This window comes from Cryptotermes secundus, unplaced genomic scaffold, assembly GCF_002891405.2.
Source record: "Cryptotermes secundus unplaced genomic scaffold, Csec_1.0 scaffold391, whole genome shotgun sequence".
Taxonomy (NCBI): domain Eukaryota; kingdom Metazoa; phylum Arthropoda; class Insecta; order Blattodea; family Kalotermitidae; genus Cryptotermes; species Cryptotermes secundus.
This window is the reverse complement of record NW_019737394.1, coordinates 860,036-881,406: the sequence shown is the minus strand read 5'-3', so window position 1 is coordinate 881,406 and position 21,371 is coordinate 860,036. Positions and strand designations below refer to the sequence as shown.

Genomic DNA, 21,371 nt, shown 5'->3' with positions numbered 1-21,371 from the left:
TTTGGACATAGGTGTTTTGGGTTATATCGGCATACTTTAACATAAGGAACACCCTCCCAAAGTTTGGCACATTCCTCCTGGGACACCCTGTATATATAGAGTATGTCAAGATGCATTCAGACAAACAACAGGCCAATAATGAGGAGCTTCATAACTTGTACTCTTGTCCAAGTATAATTAGAATGACAAAGTCAAGGAGGATGAGGTGGGCAGGGCATGCAGCACTAATGGGGGAGACGAGGAATGTGTATAGGATATTGGTGGGAAAGCCAGATGGAAAGAGACCACAGGGAAGACCAAGGTGTAGGTGGGTGGACAATATTAGAATGGATCTTAGAGAGATAGGATGGGAAGGTATGGATTGGATAGATCTGGCTCAGGATAGGGACCAGTGGAGGGCTCTTGTGAACACGGTAATGAACCTTTGGGTTCCATAAAATGCTGGGAAATTCTTGAGTAGCTGCAGAATTGGCGGCTCCTCAAGAAGGGCTCAGCTCCATAAGTAAGTAAGTAAGTAATGACTGATACTGTGACCTACCAGAATGTTGACCATTCATCCTTGAACATCCTTTGTAATAAAACATGTACAGTGTCTTTGCAACATTTCTCTTTCCCCCACCCAGCCCCAGTGTTCAATAATGAGATAGTGCATTAAAACAGATTAGGATCATTCGCACACTCTTCTCCAGTTAAATAATCATTCTGCCTTCCTGATTTCATGCTGCATAATCTCTGTAATTGTGAATGTTGCAAGATAACCAACTAGTGGACATTATTGTTTAATAATGTAACTTCATATGATGCAGTGGCAGTTAGTTTGTGTTGGCCTACTGCTGTGCCCATAGTTGTATGGCCACCAGCTACTTTCATGACTAATTCATAGTCATGAATAGTCAGATTTAAGTTATTCTATTTTTGTTTCCCCCCTTCCTCCATACTCTAAATTAAGTCAGAACCAGTCTTCCTTTTTCTCAGTCACTGAATCTTCTATTCACACCAAAACAGAACTAATGTCTCTATGTGATAAAAAGGAAATGTTTGTGAAACTGATGTTGTTCTTTGTCCGTCCTGTTACAGCTGGTGGCATTCATCCTCATTGGAGTTGCAGTGTATGGAAGAGCTTCAGCTCTTGTGACAAATCTTCCTATTATTGGTGGGATCCTTGCATGTGGCGTGTTTTTGATCCTTATCTCCATTTTGGGTCTGATTGGAGCTATCAAACATCACCAAGTTCTGCTCTTTTTTGTATCCTTTTAAAATATACCTGACACATTAACAGGACCTCATCACATACAGGGGCATAGCCCCATTACCACTACTTAAAAAGACACTTTTCAAATTTGGGATAACATTTGGATGCCTGAATGAGTATCATACACTTGGAACTAAGCATACAAATACTCAATCTATGAACATCAGTATTTATTAATGGTATGAGAAATGTTCATTTTTATTTGGATTCATTGAGTTGTATTTGTGTACAGCTGTGTAATGTGCTTGTTAGTATTATAAGGTGAACTAAATTTAGTATTATAGATAAATTGGGCATTGTCCATAAGCTTATGTATGATACTCAGCTCCTGCTAATTGCATTATTTCTTGTTGGAGAATATGAAGGGAATTTGAAGAGCAATGAGACTGTTCAATATCCAGAGATTCCTGAGGCTTGGACACTGTTTATTTTTAGAAATAACCAGGGCTTGAGGTGGGGCGGGATGGCATCCCGGTTCTTTTCTAAATGGCTTAAAAGCATCCCGTTACTTCTTTGGCAGTAAATGCAGTAAATGAATTAAAAGGGGAAAACCATCCCGGTTCTATTTTCATTCCACCTCAGGCACTGGAAATAACACCCTGCACTAGTTATATAATTTTTCCAGTACCCCACCAACTTCTCAGACATGCACAGAAGGCCATTTCCAGACAGCTTGCATAAGGTAGTGGTGCTGGCTTGTTTCATTTCAGTGTCGATGCTGATTTTTTTCATCTTGTAACGCATGTTTAAGCATTATAAATGCCCAAAAGTCACATGGGGTGAGGTCTGGACTGTAGCATGAGGGGTGCTCTACAGGTGTTACATCAGTGTCTTCTAGCACCTCTATCATCACATGTGCAATATGTGGCCATGCATTGTCTTGAAGCAGCAACTTTCAAGAGTGAAGGGTTCCATTGTTTTTTATAGTGATCCTTAAATGAGTTTTTAAGTGTATTTGCTTAGTAAACACCACTTGTAGTTTCCTTCATATGTACCACAACTGAAGAATAATGCTTTTGGCATATAATATCAGCATCACATTTCCTGACAATAGTGCTGTGCAGAATTTCTTTGCTGGAGGTAGATGTTTGCATTCCCAAACATGTGACTGCTATCTTGATTCCAAGTCGCCATGCCTTATCAGAGACTCGTCACAGGTGTGATTATGGACCATAGGAACTTGGAGTTTTGTCAACAAGAGTAGCATTTTGTTGGCAGACTTCCACATCCTTTCTTTTCGGTTCATTGTTGAGGTCATGAGGAAACTACTTTTCACACACTTCACTCTTCCCTAATTCTACCATAATAATATGGTGGATCCTTTCCAGTGATACATAACTTCCAAAACTTTCCTATAATGATACTGTCTTGTCCTTCAGCATTTGTTCAGTTTTATCAATATTCATATCTGCAACAGCAGTGCTTGATCTCCCACTTCAAGCATTGTCAACTATCTTTTTGTCTTGTCTTTAAAATTCTTGCTCCCTCAAAACGTTGTAGCTTAGCTCATTGGTTCTGTTCCAGATGCATTCTGCAACACCTCTAATGTCTCTTCACTGCTTTGTCCAAGCCTCATGCAGAATCCTGTCACACATCTCTGCCTTCTGCTTTGCCACTGAAAAACAGAAAACAGGTTTCTTGCAAGAGCTCATGCAAACATATGCTGTGGTAAAGGATGACCTTTGTAATAATAGCGGAGCACATTTGATGAAGCAGCATGGCATATACGCCACCCAATCCAGGCCACTGAATTATTGAATTATATGTACACGGTCAGTAATGCAACAATGATATTTAAATTAAATAAAATAAAAGACACCTAAAACATGTTCTTCACTAAAAGTGTAGTTTTAATGCCTTAAAATGTTATTAAATGTTATAAAATGTCATTAAGATGCTGCATGTATATCATATACACTAAAAGTGACTATTAAATACTTTAGAATGTCTTTATATCATATGTTCTTCTAATTTGCAACATGTTTCAGCCACACATGTGCCATTATCAGGCAAACTTTTGATTGGTGAGGAGACCACCGTACTGTTCGCTTGTCCAGCACGTCATCTTTTTTGTTGTTGTTGTATCACATATCTAGAACGGAGTTCTGGAGTTCTGGAGCATGGAAGACAAGCCGACAGTACGGTGGTCTCCTCACCAATCAAAAGTTTGCCTGATGATGGCCCATGTGCTGCCAAAACATGTTGCAAATTAGAAGGACATATGATATAAAGACATTCTAAAGTATTTAATAGTCACTTTTAGTGTATACGATATACATGCAGTGTCTTAATGACATTTTAAAGTATTAAAACTACACTTTTAGTGAAGAACATGTTTTAGGTGTCTTTTATTTTATTTGTTTTAAATATCATTGTTGCGTTATTGACGGTGTACATACAATTGAATAATAATTCAGTGCAACAGAATGCTGAAATATAAGACTACTGAAGATGAGCAGTGTTGCCAAAATTTCATTACTTTTCATTCTCCCCTCATAATGTGTTTGACTTAAGAGCAACTTGGTTCAGAAATGAACCTTTCGAACATAACCTGTTTGTAAGTTGGAAGGGATGTAAGTGAGATGTTTTCTCTGTATTCAACCAAAGCTCTGGTGTTTTTGATGGAATCACCCCTATGTGTATTGTAGCTTATATGGTTCAGCTTTTCTTAGCTTTACACGAGCTGGGCCAGAGAAGGAGGTAGATTTACCATTCAGCTAAGGTCCCAGAATTGGGCTTTCACATGTCTGTTGCTGTGGGAAGAGAAATGGGAACATGTTTGGTTAGTGCTCTCATTTGTGTAGTTGCAATTTGCATGATCTGATTTCTAGACCACAGACCGCAGTCACCAGTGCATGTGGAGAGCATACCTAAGAAATGAAACACATCTTAAAGTGATAGAAGAAACCAATTTAAGACAAATATACTATCTTGTTAGTTATAATGCCGAGTAGTCTATCAAAAGTCAACCAACGTTTCAGAAGAACATATCACCTCCACCTTCACGGTCAAAGAATAAGCTGGGCAAGATACCAGCGTGAAAGCAGCTGGCAGGCAGAGCCTCAAATCATAACATGATGTAAAACTTAAAATGTTTGCATTATATACAAATTGAGGCAGATCATTAAAATAATTAGTTGAAAGGAATAATTGTTCTGTTATTTTTTGTGATTGTATTTAAACCTTTGGTATTATTGACTATGTTAGAGCAGGTAAGCATAGTAATGTCACTGTTGTCAGTCCAAGCAGTTTGCATGGTAAGGACTCTCTAGTGTGAACTGTTATTGAAAGAACACTTATCATGATGTATTATGTAAGTTATGTAATTACGTTGAGGGCCTCACATTATCTAGACCAGTGGTGGGCAAACTTTTTTAGGATNTGGTAAGGTTGTCAGCCTTACGCGCCGGCCGCACTTTACTCCCCAGGAAAATTATTTAATAAATACAAACCACTCCGTCCAATGTGACATATAAGTTTTTACTACATGAAAACTTATCTCCCTTACATGTTTCGGTCTTTATGGACCATCTTCAGAGGGAACATCATTACGAACTGGAAACTACCATCACAATAGGTGTTTTGATAATACATACACTTATATTCTATATTGCACAGTTATTTATTTAATTCCTGGTACTCATTTATGTTAGAGGCCGAGTGCGACTGGAAGGATTAGGTCAACTGAAAAAAATCCAATGACCTCATTGGTATTTGAACCCGCGACCTTCTGATGTGTAGCATAGTCCCTTAACCACTACGCTAACCAAATATATACCTTACTAACATACCATTGTAGCATACTCACAAGAATTTCACACGCATACTTGTACACAGGCAGGGGCTGTCAACACCAGAGTTGCAAATGATAATGAAACGTAATTTCACCAGAGTAACATGCACTGTACCTGAACATAATTCCAAGAGAGAAAACAACACATGTCTGCTTGGAACAAACCCACCAGTCAGAGAGAACGGTATGTATTGCAGCCTGTCTCCAGCCAGCATAGAAAGAATCAAGAAAGTCCATGATTGGACAGGAAAGGTCAGGCAAGATGATGTAGGAGGTGGGATGCCACCTGAAGAGAGGACAGAAACAGTTTCTGGCATGTGGCGACAACACCAGAGGCATGCAGATGGCAGAATGAGCCAAAGGGATTGGCTCAACTCTTTATTAAATTTAATTCAAGTTTGTCTTATTAATGCACACATTGTATTTATGAAGTTTTCTGTTTCTCCAAAGCATGTATTGAAAGAGAACAAGTGTCCTTATTTCCATCTGTTACTTGTGGTTTCCTTGACAGTCTGTGCAGTACATGCTGATTTTGTTTCTGCTGTTCCTAGTGCAGTTCAGTGTCGCGTGTGCATGTCTGGCATTCAATGCTGAGCAGCAGCATCAGCTCGCTGAACAGGTATGTACTGTCTCTCACTCAGTTAACTTTGAAACCAATCCAGTCCAATTTGCTTCAGAATCAGCTGGCTGTACAGGTATGTACTTTCTTTGACAATCATATGTCACACTATAATTATAACAGAACTAAAATTTATAATATCTGTTTTTTAAATTATATCACTCATTGCATAAAAGCATAAAATTATTGTGAAACAGAAAGATGATGCACAAATATTATGTTTTTGGACATTATCTATCATCCTGTCTGTATCTGAAATCCGTTCTGTTTATTTTTAAAAAATCAGAATTTCAGAGACTGAATTCTGTCTCCATCTTCAGGTAAAACATACTCAGAGCTAGTCCCTATCTCCGGACATCTGTGACAGCTTCAAGAAGGGGTACATAAATCAAACACAGCACAAACCATCTGTGAGAACTAAGAAAACATTAACCTTTAAACAATGGAATAGTGGTAGCTTGAGCTGGCCGGAGTTTATTTAAATGCCTGCTGCTGTGCACGTTTAAATGCCCGTTGTCGCTCTGTGTTTAAATGTCCATCCCTGTTAGGGCACTTGCAATGTATTTGAAAATGCTGTATCTAATACAATTTTTATGATAAATGAATGAATTAACTTTGTTTTTATCAGCAAAAAACACAGTGTCGCATATTATAATGTAAGATTTGAAAATATATAGACAACAAGTTATAAACTACTTTTAATTTTTTCTTGTAATTAAGAAATGTGCTGTAAAAATAATTTCCCACTTCTTCACATAATAGTTCTGCATTATAAAATCACTCCTACTTGTAACACTTGAAATATTTTAGCATTCTCTGGTGCCATAAATCAGCTGGAAGCAATAAAGTCATTTGGTTCTCTGCTGGAAAGTTTCAAGTCTTTGTTACACCCTTCAGATATCGCAGTCTTTTGACTAAAGGACAGATAAGTGAAAACATGGCCTTTCTAGAAAGGCTACAGGGTATATTCATTGTTTCCTAATTCAGTGCCAAGCCCTGTCATTGCAGCTGCAAGAGAATATTGTCCTTTCTGCGGTTGCAACCCACGGCTTGCATCACAGCTGAGATACAGAGTGCATTCAGTTTTCTACAAGTTTTTAGTGAATTTGAATATTGTAGTTTCATTTTATCATGCAATGAGAACAAAACGTTGTTTGGAAGATGATGAAATTGAAAGGCAGTTGAAATGCAATATGTGTGATGTGTGACTGTACTTTCTCGGATGCTTCAAGGAGTATTACACAAAGGTGAGATTCTTTTATATGACTTGGGAGTTGAAGCCTGTATATATGTTGAGCAGATAACAACAAAAAAGTATGTATATTGAATTTTAATATATTTAAAAATAAATATTTAGGATTGAGCATATGATATATGATATAACTCTGTCCTAAGTGCAAACTATATTTATAGGCCTTTCGTTTTGTTCCTCTCTATACACTACATGTTTCGGCCCCAAACGGCCATCATCAGGTGTATGTTTTTAAATTTTAAATGTTATAAATAAGTGCAGTGTAACAGTTACATGAGTGTATACACTCAGGGTGGCCCCACAGAAGACACCACTTCCTCTATTGTTGCATGTGAATTCACTCCTACAGAGATATGTTTACCTCAGCATTGCATAGCAACAAGTGTGGTGCTGACCACAGAAAACACCACTCTTCTATTGTTGCCCACATTCGCTTCCATGGGAATTCTTTTAAAGGGACCATTGCTTAGTAAACTATTCCAGCTCTCAAGTGTCATGTCACAATATGGTTCATGCTTGATGGCACTCCACTTCATTATGTCCTCTTGGATGAAAAAAATCTTTTGAGTAGGATGGATTGGATTTGAAGTCCCAACACACTGACCAGCTAGATCTCTAGACTTGAATCTGTGTTATTCCTGCATCTGGGAGCTTTCAACACAAGAGAAGATATTTGTCAGTATGTGTGTCACTCTTTTCAAACAAAGCCAGGACTTTCTGAGTCCCCCACGCGGGTAGAGCATCAAAATGTCCCAAGACCATTTCCAGCATTTACATTAAAAACTCTTTGTTCTAAATATGAAATTTGTTAAATTACATTCAGCTTCGCCTCTGATGTATGTTGTGACTCCTGTGACCCTCCCACAACAAGGTGCCTAAAACAAAATGAGGCTGTAACAGGTTCATTTGTGGATGAATGCTCTTAAGAACTTTTCACTTTATTTTCACTTTCCCAACATGCTTCAAACTTTTTCAGAAGTATTTGGACTTTGTATATGCTGAAAGGAAAATATTGCAAGCTACAGCTGCCAAAAGTATAGAACTCATATCAACAAAGTGAACATTTCCCAGCATTTTTGTAATTCACAGTTGTTTCTTTATCATGTTTTGTTCACGGTAGATGCTGAAAATGGTCCCTGTTGTTGCACATGAATTTGTTGTGAAATTAAAAGTTGTCCCTGTGCTTAACTGATTAAGCATTAAACCATGAAGGTGTATGGGGGAGTGGCTGTATAGATCCATATTTTCTTGACCTCAGCACAAGCTGTAGGTGAGTGGTCAGCTTCACACACCTGCCACTTTACCCTCAAGTGCCCCTGGTACCCATTGTATAAGAGGTTGGGTGGACCCCAGAGCCAGTCTGGACGCCGCGGATAAGTGAAAATTCCTGCCCCCACCAGGACTCAAACTCCAGCCCTTTGGTCTTCCAACACATCCAGTTGCTATACCGACTGTGCCGTCCCAGCTTTTCATGTATTCCTTGTACCATCGTGAAATGTTCATTTGTTGCTTCAGTGTGTAACTGACATGTGGAATTTTTGACACAGGATATAACACAACTGAGTCATGACTGCTTATCATGTAGCCCAAGTACGGTAGGAGGAGAAGCAAGAAGCTCTTGATTTATGAGTGTGCTGGTGCACATTGCATGAGCTTGAGTCGCTCTGGCTGTTCAACGGTTGTAATTGTAATACATATAGGCCACTGGTTTCGCAAGCACATCACAAGTCTCTCTGTGCTTGAGCTGCTCTGTTGCCAGTAGTGCATCGATTGTTTTGGGCATGCTCACAGATACCTCTCTGGGTTTAACATATGTTGCTGAGAAGTCATCATTAAATAAACGTTGAGCATTTATTTATGTCTTACTCTTTTCAGAATTTCAGTTTTAGTTGTTCCCTCAGATAGAGAAGCTGTTTTCTTTTTCAACCATTCAAAACCAGATGGGAATGCAGTTGTATGTACGTTAAGAGAGAGTTGAACAGCTACATGCATTTCCCAGCGTACTGTGCACCCGTATTATCTGTATGTAGAGACAGCTTCCACTGTGCAGAAGGGAAACCTTGACATGACTTACAAGAGTAGCAACCATATTGCATAGAAATGGATCTTATGTGCAGGGTTGGAACAATGTAGCATCAGACACCAGGCAGAAGGTGCAGAAAACATTTGACTGCTGTGGATTTGGTGAGGAACACAGAAATGAGAGCATTCTGACATCCACATCAATACCACAAGATAAATGTGAGGTAAATATTACTTTTGGTTGTTGACATCATAACCTCAATTTTATGAATAAAGTAGTTGTGATGTAAATTTCATTCCCTTAATATTTTGATTTCTTTGTGCTATTCTTGTGCAAATTGTTAACAGCCTTCTTCGTCAAGCATCGGTTCTATTCCATACAGGTCACTGAAAAAAAAAGTCTAAAATCTGTTGTTTCGTCTCACAGTCCTTCCTTTATGATTTATTTCCAGTTCTTCCCTCCCTCTTCATGTCTTCCATTATATACCTAGACCATCTTGTCCTAGGTCATTCTGTAGGTCTCTCTTCAGGTTCATTGAAAAAGAATTCTGGGATTTCACTTCTTAATGTGTCAGAAAACCAAGACATAAGATCATGACATTTGTACTGGAATATGTAAAAACTATACAGGTTTTGTTCCTACATGTGTGCATTGTTGTGTGGTGGTATTCACAGTTTGTCATATGGTATGCCAAGTTCAAATCAGTTGTGACCTTACAACATAATTTCCAGCATTTGTATGGAACATACACACTTATTTTTAAAATTTTTTTAATGCTAGTGGTGTGGGACAAAGTCCCTTGTACTGCTGCTACTTCTGGCCTATTGGACTTGCCCCAGATGATAGGTGAGGGTGATTGTGGAGCAATTGGTGGAATGAAGATTGGCAGGGGAAACCGAAGTACTCAGAGAAAACCTGCCCCAGCGCCACTTTGTCCACCACAAATCCCATTTGACCAGACCTGGGATCAAACCTGGGCTGCCACAGTGAGAAGCTAGCAACTAACCGCTTGAGCTATGGCGCAGCCACGAAAAAGAAAGTAACATACTCATAGTCTTCTTAGTAATGTCAGACATTGCAGAGATATTTCTGATCCAGTCAGAGATGTCATGGATTTCTTCACATTAATAAGCTTACTAGTGGAACTGCCTTTCTTCTCACTGTAAAGAAGCCTTGCGTATAGATTGTGCAAACTACTGTAGAGGATTATTGTTGTTTAAGGAACTCTTTTTGCAGAGGTGCTAGCAAGACTGTAAGTCTGTACTGTTGGAAGGTAAGTTGTATGAGTTCTGCTCAGAACTTCTTGTTTTCATGTCATCATAGGAGTCAGGCACTGAAACATTTACCATGTTCCAGGCTGCTTGTTGTAGTGATGGAAAAGGAGGGTGTCTGTGTTCAACTTGCATGGGCAAGCTGCAGAGCACAATCAACTATGCCTTCAAGTTGTGTGGTGGCATTGGTCTCTTCTTCAGTTTCACTGAGGTAATGCAACATTTGAGATTCATCTGTGATGATTTGACATTTGTGACTTGGAAGCCATATTATTCTCATACTTATTTATCAAATCAGTGTAGTTCAAATTTTTGCAATTTGAGTAAGAAATTAAATTTTATACTTTGAAACTTCCACGTCCATCAACTTTGATACCATGTAATTTGCCACCACAGCATCATACACTTGCCCCTCCATTATATTTGCTGTTGTTTTTAGGAGGGAGGATTATCTTAAGACACTTCCAGCATGTAGACTGCATAGTGTTGAATGGTAGGGTGACTGCTGAATTGTGAATCAGAAAGGTTATGTTAGGCAGCGGTCCTAGACTAATTGAGTGCTTGCTTGGAGGGTCCAAGAAAAACCATGACAGACCTTAGTCAGGATAGCTAGTGTCCCAGATGAGATTCAAACCAGATGTCTCCTGAATGTGAGTCAGGAGCGTTGCCACTGTGCCAGTCGGTTCAGTATCTACCCTGTTAACAACTGTGCATATATATCGGTTCTTGATAACTTGCATTGTGGTCCGGTCTTCCTTGTGCTCAGTAATGCATTATGTGTGTATGCCCACTGGACTGCACTCAGGAGGACAGGACTGAAATGTGTAAACAAATATTAATGGAAACAACTGCATGATGTTCATAGAGCTGTAATATATTCTTACTGGATCCTGCAGATATCTTCTTTTATGACTCTCTTTAATAGTAGGTTGAGGTACTATGCCACAAGCCAGAAGGTTGCGAGTTCAATTCCCGATAGGGTCATTGGATTTTTCAATTGACTTAATCCTTCCAGCCGCACTATAGCCCTGGAGTCGACTCAGCCTCTGACAGAAATGAGTAGCAGGTGTCTTCCTGGGGGTGAAAGGTGGCCAGCGTGTAAGGCTGACAACCTCACCACCATCTGTGAACCGATTATCTAGAAAAATGTGGAAGCCTCAATGCCTCACAACCCTAAGGGCCTCCACGGCCTGTTACATGAATAGCTTTCCCCCCCCCCCCTTTTTTTAATGATATATATAAAGTGTGCTTTAATAAGGTTATGAAACAGGTTGCAGTCCCACAATTTCTTAATTTCTTAATCTTTAGTCATGACAAAAGCAGTGAAAGCAACAGAACAAACATAAACTGTGTCTCAGGCCTTTGTTTCAGTGTCAGAGAGTGATGAGGGTCATTACATCACAATAAGAAGTTCTAGATTCTATTTTCAACATCCAAATAGAACTAAAATCACCTTAGCAAAATTGTCTTTGAACACACAAACTTTTCATGATGAGGTTCCATATTCAAGTTATAATATACCCCTTGGGGAGTGTTTTAAATGTGCAGTGAGATTCCCTGTTCCTTTACAATATTTTTGGTGTCCAGCACTTCAGAACTTGACCATACTGTACAACCGTTTGCTTCATTTAATGTATCAGAATGTAATAATACTAAAAGGGTTTTGCCCTGTTCAATGTAAAAGGTATTCTTATTGGTTACAGCTGTAAAGCTGAACAACTAAGCTATATTTTGACTTGTTACAAATAATGTAATACTGTTAACATCAGTTATGTTGTGGATGTTGATTTTGCTCTTGGGTCTTTGCACTGTGTTGATGTCAGCAGTATTGCCAATGTTTTGGAGGTACATGCTGCATCCATCTTCAGGGTCATGAGTAGGATGGGTGAGTAATTTATATATAGGTCTTGATCCAGCAGGTCTGTGGGAGAAGGCCATTGCCTGGCCCAGGCTAGTAGAGACAGTGTACAGGATAAGTTTTAGGGCCATTGAGTACAACAAAGAACCTTCATAGGCTGGTGTTTTCAGCTGGTTGCCTATTCAAGTGATACAGAAGCTTGCGGGGGCTCACTGTTGCTCAAAGTTTTGAATCAGTGGCAGGTAAAGGAGCTTCATAATTTGTATTTTCACCAAATATTTATCAGGGTGGTCAAATCATGGTGTTTGTGATTTAACAGACATTTAGCTGACCCAGTGAGAAGAGAAATACTCAAAAACCTAAAGTGAAGCAGTACAGGGTGCAGATATAAGGGTAGTATGTAGGGGTCCTAAAGAAACAGGGTGTGGAGGACTGGATTGTTGCATTGTACCAGTTTTATCACAGTGCACCATGTTTGCCAATTGAGTTTTAAAGGTACACAAAAATTGCTCAACTTGGGCCAATCGTGGCCATATGGTTACCAACCAAGATATAGGAGGAGGTTAAAAGTTATTTTCTTTCCTCAAAAAAAATTAGAATTTCTTTGTGAACTTTCATTTTTTAACTGGCATAGTAATGTCTGGTCCACAGCCCTCATAGGAGATCTCCATTGTGGCTGTGAAATCAAATTTGTTGTTGAACCAGAACAGTCAGGTGGCCAAATGGACGCATGGCTGCTCACTCACCATTTAAACATGTTCTTGCATGACATAGCAGCTAGTGCTGACATACTGTTTCTATACTACATGATGCACAGAGGGTGGTGGTTATTGACCAGTAAAGAAAAAGCTGTTCATATGCTTAGCTAAGCACTGCACAATGGAGATGTATGGGAGAGCATTCTTAACCTCAACGCTAGATGGAGGTGTGGGGTCAGCTTCCTTCCCAGGCTACTTAAGCCCCAGGGAGATAGCAGTTGTTACTCATTGGATAGGTGGAGGGCCCCAAAGCAGTCTGAACCCTCTGGACACATAAGAAACATTTGTCCTTGCTGGGAATCAAACCCTGACTCCCTGGTTGTCCTGTCTATGATCTAGTCACTATACTGATCGAGCTATTCCAGCTCTTCATTGGTGAATATGGTCCAGAATGCTGTTTTATGTTTGGCCTCTCGTACTAGCTCAGTTCCTCTGTACCTATAGAATGTAGTTGTTGTGATGGTTTGTTTCTTGTTTGCAGTTTCTTGGTGTCTGGTTGACAGTGCGTTATCGGAACCAGAAAGATCCTCGTGCTAATCCTAGTGCTTTTCTCTAACTAACACATGTGCATCCAGGCCAGGGTGTAGGTAACTTTTCCTTTCTTTCCTCTCTTTTCAGTAGTTGTGTAACTGCATGAAATTACTCTAGAATTCTCTAAGTGTCTGAGACAGTGGTCTGTTCATTATACAGATATCATGTTGTATTTTGTTCATTTTAAAAGATATATTTGAAATACATAACATTTTAGAAACTGTGTGCGCTTTGTTGTCAGGCATAGGAGGCAGAATTGTGCTTCCAAAGTTTGTGTTTTAAAGCACTGCAAGCAATGGACAGTGTCAGGTGTAAATATATGCATAGTAACGCAGAGTGACGTACATTGACATCTTAAAATATTCTCTCTTGTAAATGAGCTTGTTTGCCATGTGGAGGAGTTTGGTTATTTAAGACTATGCTTAGACAAGGTCAGCAGTTTTTTTTCCCCCTTAATGTCCCTCTGAGCAAGTAGTTTCTTCCTCTGTCACTAGATGGTGCTTGGACGTGCATAAATTGAGTGTTGTGTATTTCTGTATTGTGAGATATTGCCAGCTGCTAATATAGTGCCAGAAATGGATAACTGGGCAGTAATCCAGCAGCAGATGTGCTGGGTGTGAAAATATTAAACATGCAACAAATTGGACTTGTGTAATTGAAACAGATTCTGACATATTGGAGGAAAGTATTGCCCCTTCCTCCAGAGTCAAAGAGTAAGCCAAGGAACAAACCAGCTCCGTTGAGTTCAGCTTGCTCTCTGCTTCTTCTGGTTTCTTGCCTGGCTTCTGTTTGACCTTGAAGATGACGGCAGTATGTTTCTCCAAAATGTCAGGTTCTCTGCAAACTACATGGTGCCTCATGATATGCCCACAAGCTTCATATACAGTATTCGCTCATTGTACTATAGTTATTGCCAATGCATGACATGTATGACGTTTGACTTCAGATACATACATCCAGTGTATGGTCCTTGTTCTGAGGACTGAACCACTTCATTTGTTGAAAATCAATTGTTTAATTACTTTTTAACGGTGAATATGATTCACAACTTATAACAAACAAATCATGATATATGAACTGCACTGTACTAACCCTGTCCTCTGTTTGTTATTTCCACCTTCACACCTACCAACTACAAATTAATTATCATGAAAATGTAAAACTTGTGTCATCTGTTGTTTGTCTACACCCTGAAACATATCAAATAATGTAATTCATAAGTGTAACACCCAGTATGGGGGCTATGCAATAGTGTACTTGGTTGAGGCACTATGCTACAAGCTGGGAGGTTATGGGTGTGATTTCCAGTGAGGTTACTGGATTTTTCAATTGACCTAATCCTTCCAGCCATGCTACAGTCCTAGGTCGACCCAGCCTGTAACAAAAATTAGTACCAGGAATCTTCTGAGGAGTAAAGGGAGGCCAGCACATACGGCTGACCTCACTGCCATCTGATCCGATTGTCTAGAAAACATGGGACCCTTGATGTCTCACAACCCTGTCAGCCTCCATGGCCAATGGGTATATTTACCTTTTTAACCCCAAGTATGCCATTGCAGTATACTGTATCATATTATATCTTCATCTTATGTGTTTTATACAAGACAGATATATTTACAGCAGCACTAGCAAGGAATTGTTTGCATTTACATGCTTTTCTGTGACTTGCTCAGGTTGAAGTTATCCTTCTGTTTATTTTGTTGGGATGTAGCTCAGTCTTCATGATATACATGACGATGCAGTATTCACCACAGTACAGAGTTTGAACTTAATGCCATCAGATGATGTTGGTTTCCTCAGTCTGAGAACATCGCTTAAGCTTTGGGTAAATTATTGAGTTTGAAGGGATTCATTGGAGCAAACTAGATTTGGTCAAGGAAACTATTTTCTGTGATATGATGCCTATAGTCTGGTAGAAGTTTTGTGATCACTACTCTAGCCTGATGACAGGGACATCACATTTCTCAAAAATGTCGGTACAATTCTACCTGACAGCATGGCATTACATCCAACAAGACAGGATGTGGTTACTGCTGCAAGATCCTCAGGTGTTACTTAAATTCTCTGAAGGTTCTCAACACATTCCTGATGGAAACAAGTTTATGTATGAGTATGTTATACATATCAGAAAGAAGACATATTCACGTCAGCTTGAATTGTAAATGTAAAATTGTTTAAAAATGTACATAATAATATGAAGGTACAGTAACTGCATTTTCTCTTCATTCGCATCATCGCACACGGGAATTTCAGACAGTATGTTTGATTGTAATTTACAAATATCTCTTTATGGTATGCATCCTGATGTATGTCATGATATCACAAATGGGGCTGTCTGCATGTTAAAAATATCTACGAATGTGCACAAAGAAAAATTGATATTAATATATCACTATTCGTTTGCAACAAAACCTGATGCCCCCAAAAACTACTCCTAAATTTTAAGTTACTCAAGTGTAACTGGAGTAGTTAATTTGAAAAATTTTTCATCATTAATTTTTAAGTTTTATCTTCAAGGACAAAACTACATTGGTAACTATATAGTATTAAAATCCAAACCATATACGAATTTATCAGTCTTAATATCTAAATAGAATTAAAAACTATATTGTAATATGTTGCATGTTGTCCATCGCTGAGCAACGAAACAATGGAAATTGTTGAGACCGTTGCATAGGAATATCCGTAGCAAAGAGTTTTCATTGTGTAACAACGCTTGGTAAACACCCCTCCCCCCTAGGCTGTGACGTCAAACAGGGGAGTCCATGCAGAGACTGTTGCTAGGCAATTGGTAAACACGTTTTCTGTGAGGTTAGTGCGGAAGCTACATAACGAGAGTACTTGTCAGTGTTGAGGCAGTTACGAATTACGAGTAGTTGAAATGTAGTGGCCGCCACAGTGGTTGAAATCTAGCATTTGCCAAGTGAAATCGAGAAGTGGCTACAGCAGAAGGATTAATTGTGACATTGTAAAGTGTATAAGTGTAAGAGCGAGTGTGCAATAAATTTGCTAGATCATAGACTGGCGAGAAGTTATTTGTCACTTCACATAGGAAACACGTTACAGTATTATTAGAGTATTTTTAATGTGTATTAGATTTATTTACCAATAGTATAGTATTCTTACAATTAATATTTTGCTGGACATTATCCATCATCTTGTCTATTCTAAAAAACAGTCTAATTTCTGTTAAAAAACACAACGTTTCGGGAACTGGATTCTGTCCCCGTCTTCAGGTAAAACCTACTCAGTTGGGTCCAATAGACAGAGCTAGCTAGTTGGGTAACTATTTGTTTCATATGTTGGTACCACAAGGAGTATTGCTTCTCTTCCGGTATGATTTCATTCACGATATTTCTCTGGTGCTAAGCCTCAAATTATGATATCTTCAATATTTCTTAGCTCCCACAGATGATTTTGTTGTGCTTGTATACCACAAGGAGTATTGCTTCTCTCCCGGTATGATTTCTTTCTCTGGTGCTAAGCCTCAAATTATGATAGCTTCAATATCTCTTAGCTCTCACAGATGGATTGAGTTGTGCTTCTTTTATGAATCCCTTCGGAAATTGGCATAGTTGTCCGGAGATAGGGGCTAGCTCTGTCTATTGGACCCAACTGAGTAGGTTTTACCTGAAGACGGGGACAGAATCCAGTTCCCGAAACGTGTTTTTTAATTGAAATTAGACTGTTTTTTAGAATAGACAAGATGATGGATAATGTCCAACAAAATATTAATTGTAACAATTTACCATCATCACAAACTTTTAGATATTATTAGTATAGTATTCATTGTCAAAAATAAAACAAATTATAATAATATGGATTCATATTAAAATACAGTTCAAAAACTAAGACTGAATTCTTGTAAATACTCCTCATGATTTCTTGAAGGACGAAACATATAGCAGAACACCTTTGCACTGTAAATGAATGGTGATACATTAGTATCAATTTGTTTCTGTTTACATCCATAGATACTATTGTTGTGTAGATGGCTCCATTTGTGATATTACAAATATCTGCTGTTAGACAGCTTAAAAGTGGAAGTGGTGTTGTGAGTGTGCATATAATTAATTGGCAATTGCTTTTTTGCAAACGGGGTCTGTTTGCACCTTTGCAGTGTGCATGTATTTATCAAGTCTGTGAAAGACATGCATACCGTAAGAACACTTTTAAAGGGGCCAGTGCTTCAAAACGCTTCATTATATTACAACATTGAGATATGGGCAAGTTTGTAGAAGTATGAGGGTTAAAGACTGAATGTCCTATGATATGCATCATAATATCCTGTCTCCTGAATTTCACATAGTAATCTTACCATTCAGTCCATAGCCTTTTGTCTTCTCGTCTGCTGTCCACAAACAAAAAAATTAGAATATGCAAAACTATAATTTTACCTGTGGTTCTGTATGGGTGTGAAACTTGGTCTCTGATATTAAGGGAGGAACATAGACTGAGAGTGTTTGAGAACAGGGTGTTGAGGAGAATATTTGGACTGAAGAGAAATGAAGTGGCAGGAGGTTGGAGAAAACTGCACAATAAGGAGCTTCATATCTTGTACTCTTCTCCAAGTATAACTAGAATGATCAAGTCAATGAGGATGAGGTTGGCAGGGCATGTAGCACGAATTGGGGGAGACGAATGCGTATAGGATATTGGTGGGAAAGCCAGAAGGAAAGAGTCCACTGTGAAGACCAAGGCGTAGGTGGGTGGACAATATTAAAATTGATCTTAGAGAGATAGGATGGGATGGTATGGATTGGATTGATCTGGCTCAGGATGGGGACCAGTGGAGGGCTCTTGTGAACACGGTAATGAACCTTCGGGTTCCATAAGGTGCTGGGAAATTCTTTAGTAGCTGCAGAATTGGCGGCTACTCCAGAACGGCTCAGCTCCATGAGTAAGTAAGTAATGTTTATAAGTGTTGGCATCGCAGAATTTCATTTGCTTGTGTGCCTCACTTCATAACACTGCCCAGATAAAATGCTGTTTTGGAATGAGAAATGTTAAACAGCTGATGATGACCCAATGCTGTTGATATAAAGTAACTAATTTATTTATCACTGAATAAAATATGTTGCAAATAAAGGTTCAGTTTAATGTGGGACACATGATATACCACATACAATTTGTTTATGTAATTTTTTAATGATATATCAAGGTCACTATGACTTCTTATATGGCACCGAATTTTGTTTATTTGACAAATTCAAACCTTATTACAAGGTACCATCCTGATTATATTAGAACACAACAGTACAGGAGTGACATATCTTAAATATCAACTAGAATGAATAAATCATTATTTTGAGATCACAGAGAATTTGCCAAAGGTGCCCAAAATGTAGACCATCAGAGTTAATGCAGAGTTGCAATTGTTGGACGAATGACTGCTTTGATTGTTAAGTTACTTGTGGAACTTGGCCTCCTCATTCCCCCGATCTCACACCATTAGATTTTTTATGGGGAAATCTGAAGGGCATTCTGCACCATGGTGTTCTGACAACACTGGAAAATACACGGCAATATATTAGTGATTAGTATGCCACCATGAATCCACGAGTAATTGAATGATCATCCAACAATTCCACTTCTACCTTAATTTTAAAGATCAGCACTTTGATCACATTTGTAAATCCTTTTGTTGGCTCAAAACACTAAGGTATTTATTCAGGTTTATATTTCAGATATTTGACTTCTGTTGCATATTGTTGCATTCTATTACAATCAGAATGGTACTTTGTAAGAATAGTTTTTAATTTGTCAAATAAAAAATACAGGTTGCCATTTAGAAAATTGTTAGCAACCTTGATATCTTATTAACAAAAAATGTTACAAGCAAACTGTATATAGTCTCATGAGTCCACTTCAAAACCAAACAACTTTATTCAAAAGCTTTTTAGTCAATGCAAAATAGAAGAGTTATTTCAAGTTCTCAAGATGAATGGGACATTCTGTATAAAGAAAGAAAGGAAAAAACTTGGTTACATCTTCACTTGAATGTAGTCTATATGTAACCCCAACAAGCAGTTTTTATATGTGTCTTTATGTGCGCTTGCATGGGGGGGTATTATTTTTTTAAATATTATATATATATATATATATAATGTTTGTGTTTTAGAATGGCTCTTCTGTTAAAAATCTAAACACAAGGTGGACGTAAGGATATTCATATGCTGAAGTGCAATTTTTTGTATATGTATTCTAAGTTGAGAGTATGTGATGTGTTTCAGGTGGTGGCCGCTGCAATCGCATATCGGTATCGCAACCAGTTTGACCCTAATGACAAAGCTGCAAGTGCCATTAATAATAGATTTCATAGTATCCGTGTTTACTGAAACAGTAATAATGCATGTTCCAAATTGATGTAAAGTCTCAAACAGAACATACACATGCAAAGTCATTGTACTCACAGTTACCACAGCTTCTGTAAAGCTGCTAGTTGCTGGTGCACAGTTGACATGTGTTTGTACTGAAAAGAGTGATGCATATTGTGTGGTCACTGTCCCAGGACTACAACAGTCCATCAATTTGCAGCATCAAAAAATCATGATAACATCTGATTCATATTGTTTTAAGTTCTAACTTTAGTATCAAAAGGCCGAGGTGTATGTATATTCCTGGTCTTGAATTTCAAATGTGTGTACTGCAAGGAAAACATAATTTGATTTCTGTGACTTCTGGTATCAGATATTGTGTGCTGGAGTAATGCTTTGAGAAAGACAGTTGCTTGTATGATTACATGTGTAAGCAGTTTTGCAGGTGTTATTGTTAAAGTTAGACCGAACCATTCTTTTGAGAATTTCAGAGTTTTCAGCACTTTTGAGTTAGTACATGTGGTTGATATAATTTGCTTGTTATTTGGTAAGAATCCCACAAAATCTGTGTTTTAAGACTTTCTCAGTATGGCTGTGTTGTAAAGTAGTTGAGAAGGAGTATATTAAGTCATCATGNACGTTCCTCCGAAACGTCGGTTAACACCACATATACACGGTGCCAAATCCCAGAAGACTGCTTTCTTCATAGTCACCGCCGTGAAAGCCTCAAATCTTACATCATGGTAGTTGTTTAATAAATTTTATTTGGGCCAAACTTGTGTCCATTCATTGGACACTAGTAGAGGGAGATTATGTGAGAGCCATCTGAAAGTCATTCGGCTTCTCAGGCAGAAGAGCTACACAATATTTGCATCAACTCAGGCCGTGCATATGCAGAGTTGTGGCATGGTTGACAAACCAATATCCTGTACACAATGTAATTCATCTTCAGTATCATTCCAATAAATTGTTGAACAGTTGCTGTGTAGCTAGCTTATGTGTTACATGTTCAGTGTAGTCCTGACTCCCTGCTACTATATTAAACTTTCAATCAGTTGGATTTATAATTCTCAGAGCAGTAAGCCAAGCAACAAACCAGCAGAAGTAGACATTACTATTCATATTGTAACGTGTTGGGTATATGTCACGCAACAAGTAACTTCACACCTTATTTGATATAGCAAATTTATTGAACACTCGCTCTTACACTTATACAATTCACAGTTTCCCAATTACTACTGCCATCTGCAGTATCACAAATTATCACATCAAATCTTCTAAACGCGTTCAGTTCTTCTTCCCGTGACTGCTGCTGTATGTCAACTGTCTTCAGCGGCTGTTCGGTCCACACTGTGTCGCTCCTGCTCACACACTGTCTCACATACTGCTCAGCTGGCTTTTTAGACCGTTCCCTGTTGCCTGTGTCAACAGCGGTGTCACATGTTACATCACAGTAGGCAGCGGTGCCATGTCACCGCGGGGCAGGGGGCGAAGTGTTGACTGGCCTGTTACTGTAGCAGCAGCAGCACTCAATGTTGTTACGTCACCGCTGACGGTGGAGGGGATGTCTTCCATAGCGCAATACGTCACAATATAATTTTAAATAAAGTTAAGACAGAAGGGTCGTTATTGGGCAGAAGAGAACCAAATCAGACCAAGTAGTTGGTAGTGGTTTATGGAGAAAGTGGGCTCCACAG

General features: G+C 38.7%; 1 protein-coding gene across 3 annotated transcripts in view; it reads left to right on the top strand.

Moving 5' to 3' along the window:
• Positions 1-20,304, top strand: part of LOC111870349 (tetraspanin-13) — a 23,897-nt gene extending 3,593 nt beyond the window's left edge. Inside the window, exons 2-7 of one of the 3 annotated variants that reach the window (XM_023862557.2) lie at positions 1,078-1,245; positions 5,566-5,664; positions 9,034-9,162; positions 10,296-10,421; positions 13,308-13,409; positions 19,591-19,676. In XM_023862557.2, coding sequence (XP_023718325.1) covers positions 1,078-1,245; positions 5,566-5,664; positions 9,034-9,162; positions 10,296-10,421; positions 13,308-13,382 — 597 coding nt within the window. In that variant the 3' untranslated portion in view covers positions 13,383-13,409; positions 19,591-19,676. Of the gene's footprint in view, positions 1-1,077; positions 1,246-5,565; positions 5,665-9,033; positions 9,163-10,295; positions 10,422-13,307; positions 13,414-19,590 lie in introns of all 3 variants that reach the window. The other 2 variants (XM_023862558.2, XM_023862556.2) reach the window with 2 other exon arrangements.
• The last annotated feature ends 1,067 nt before the right edge of the window (positions 20,305-21,371 follow it).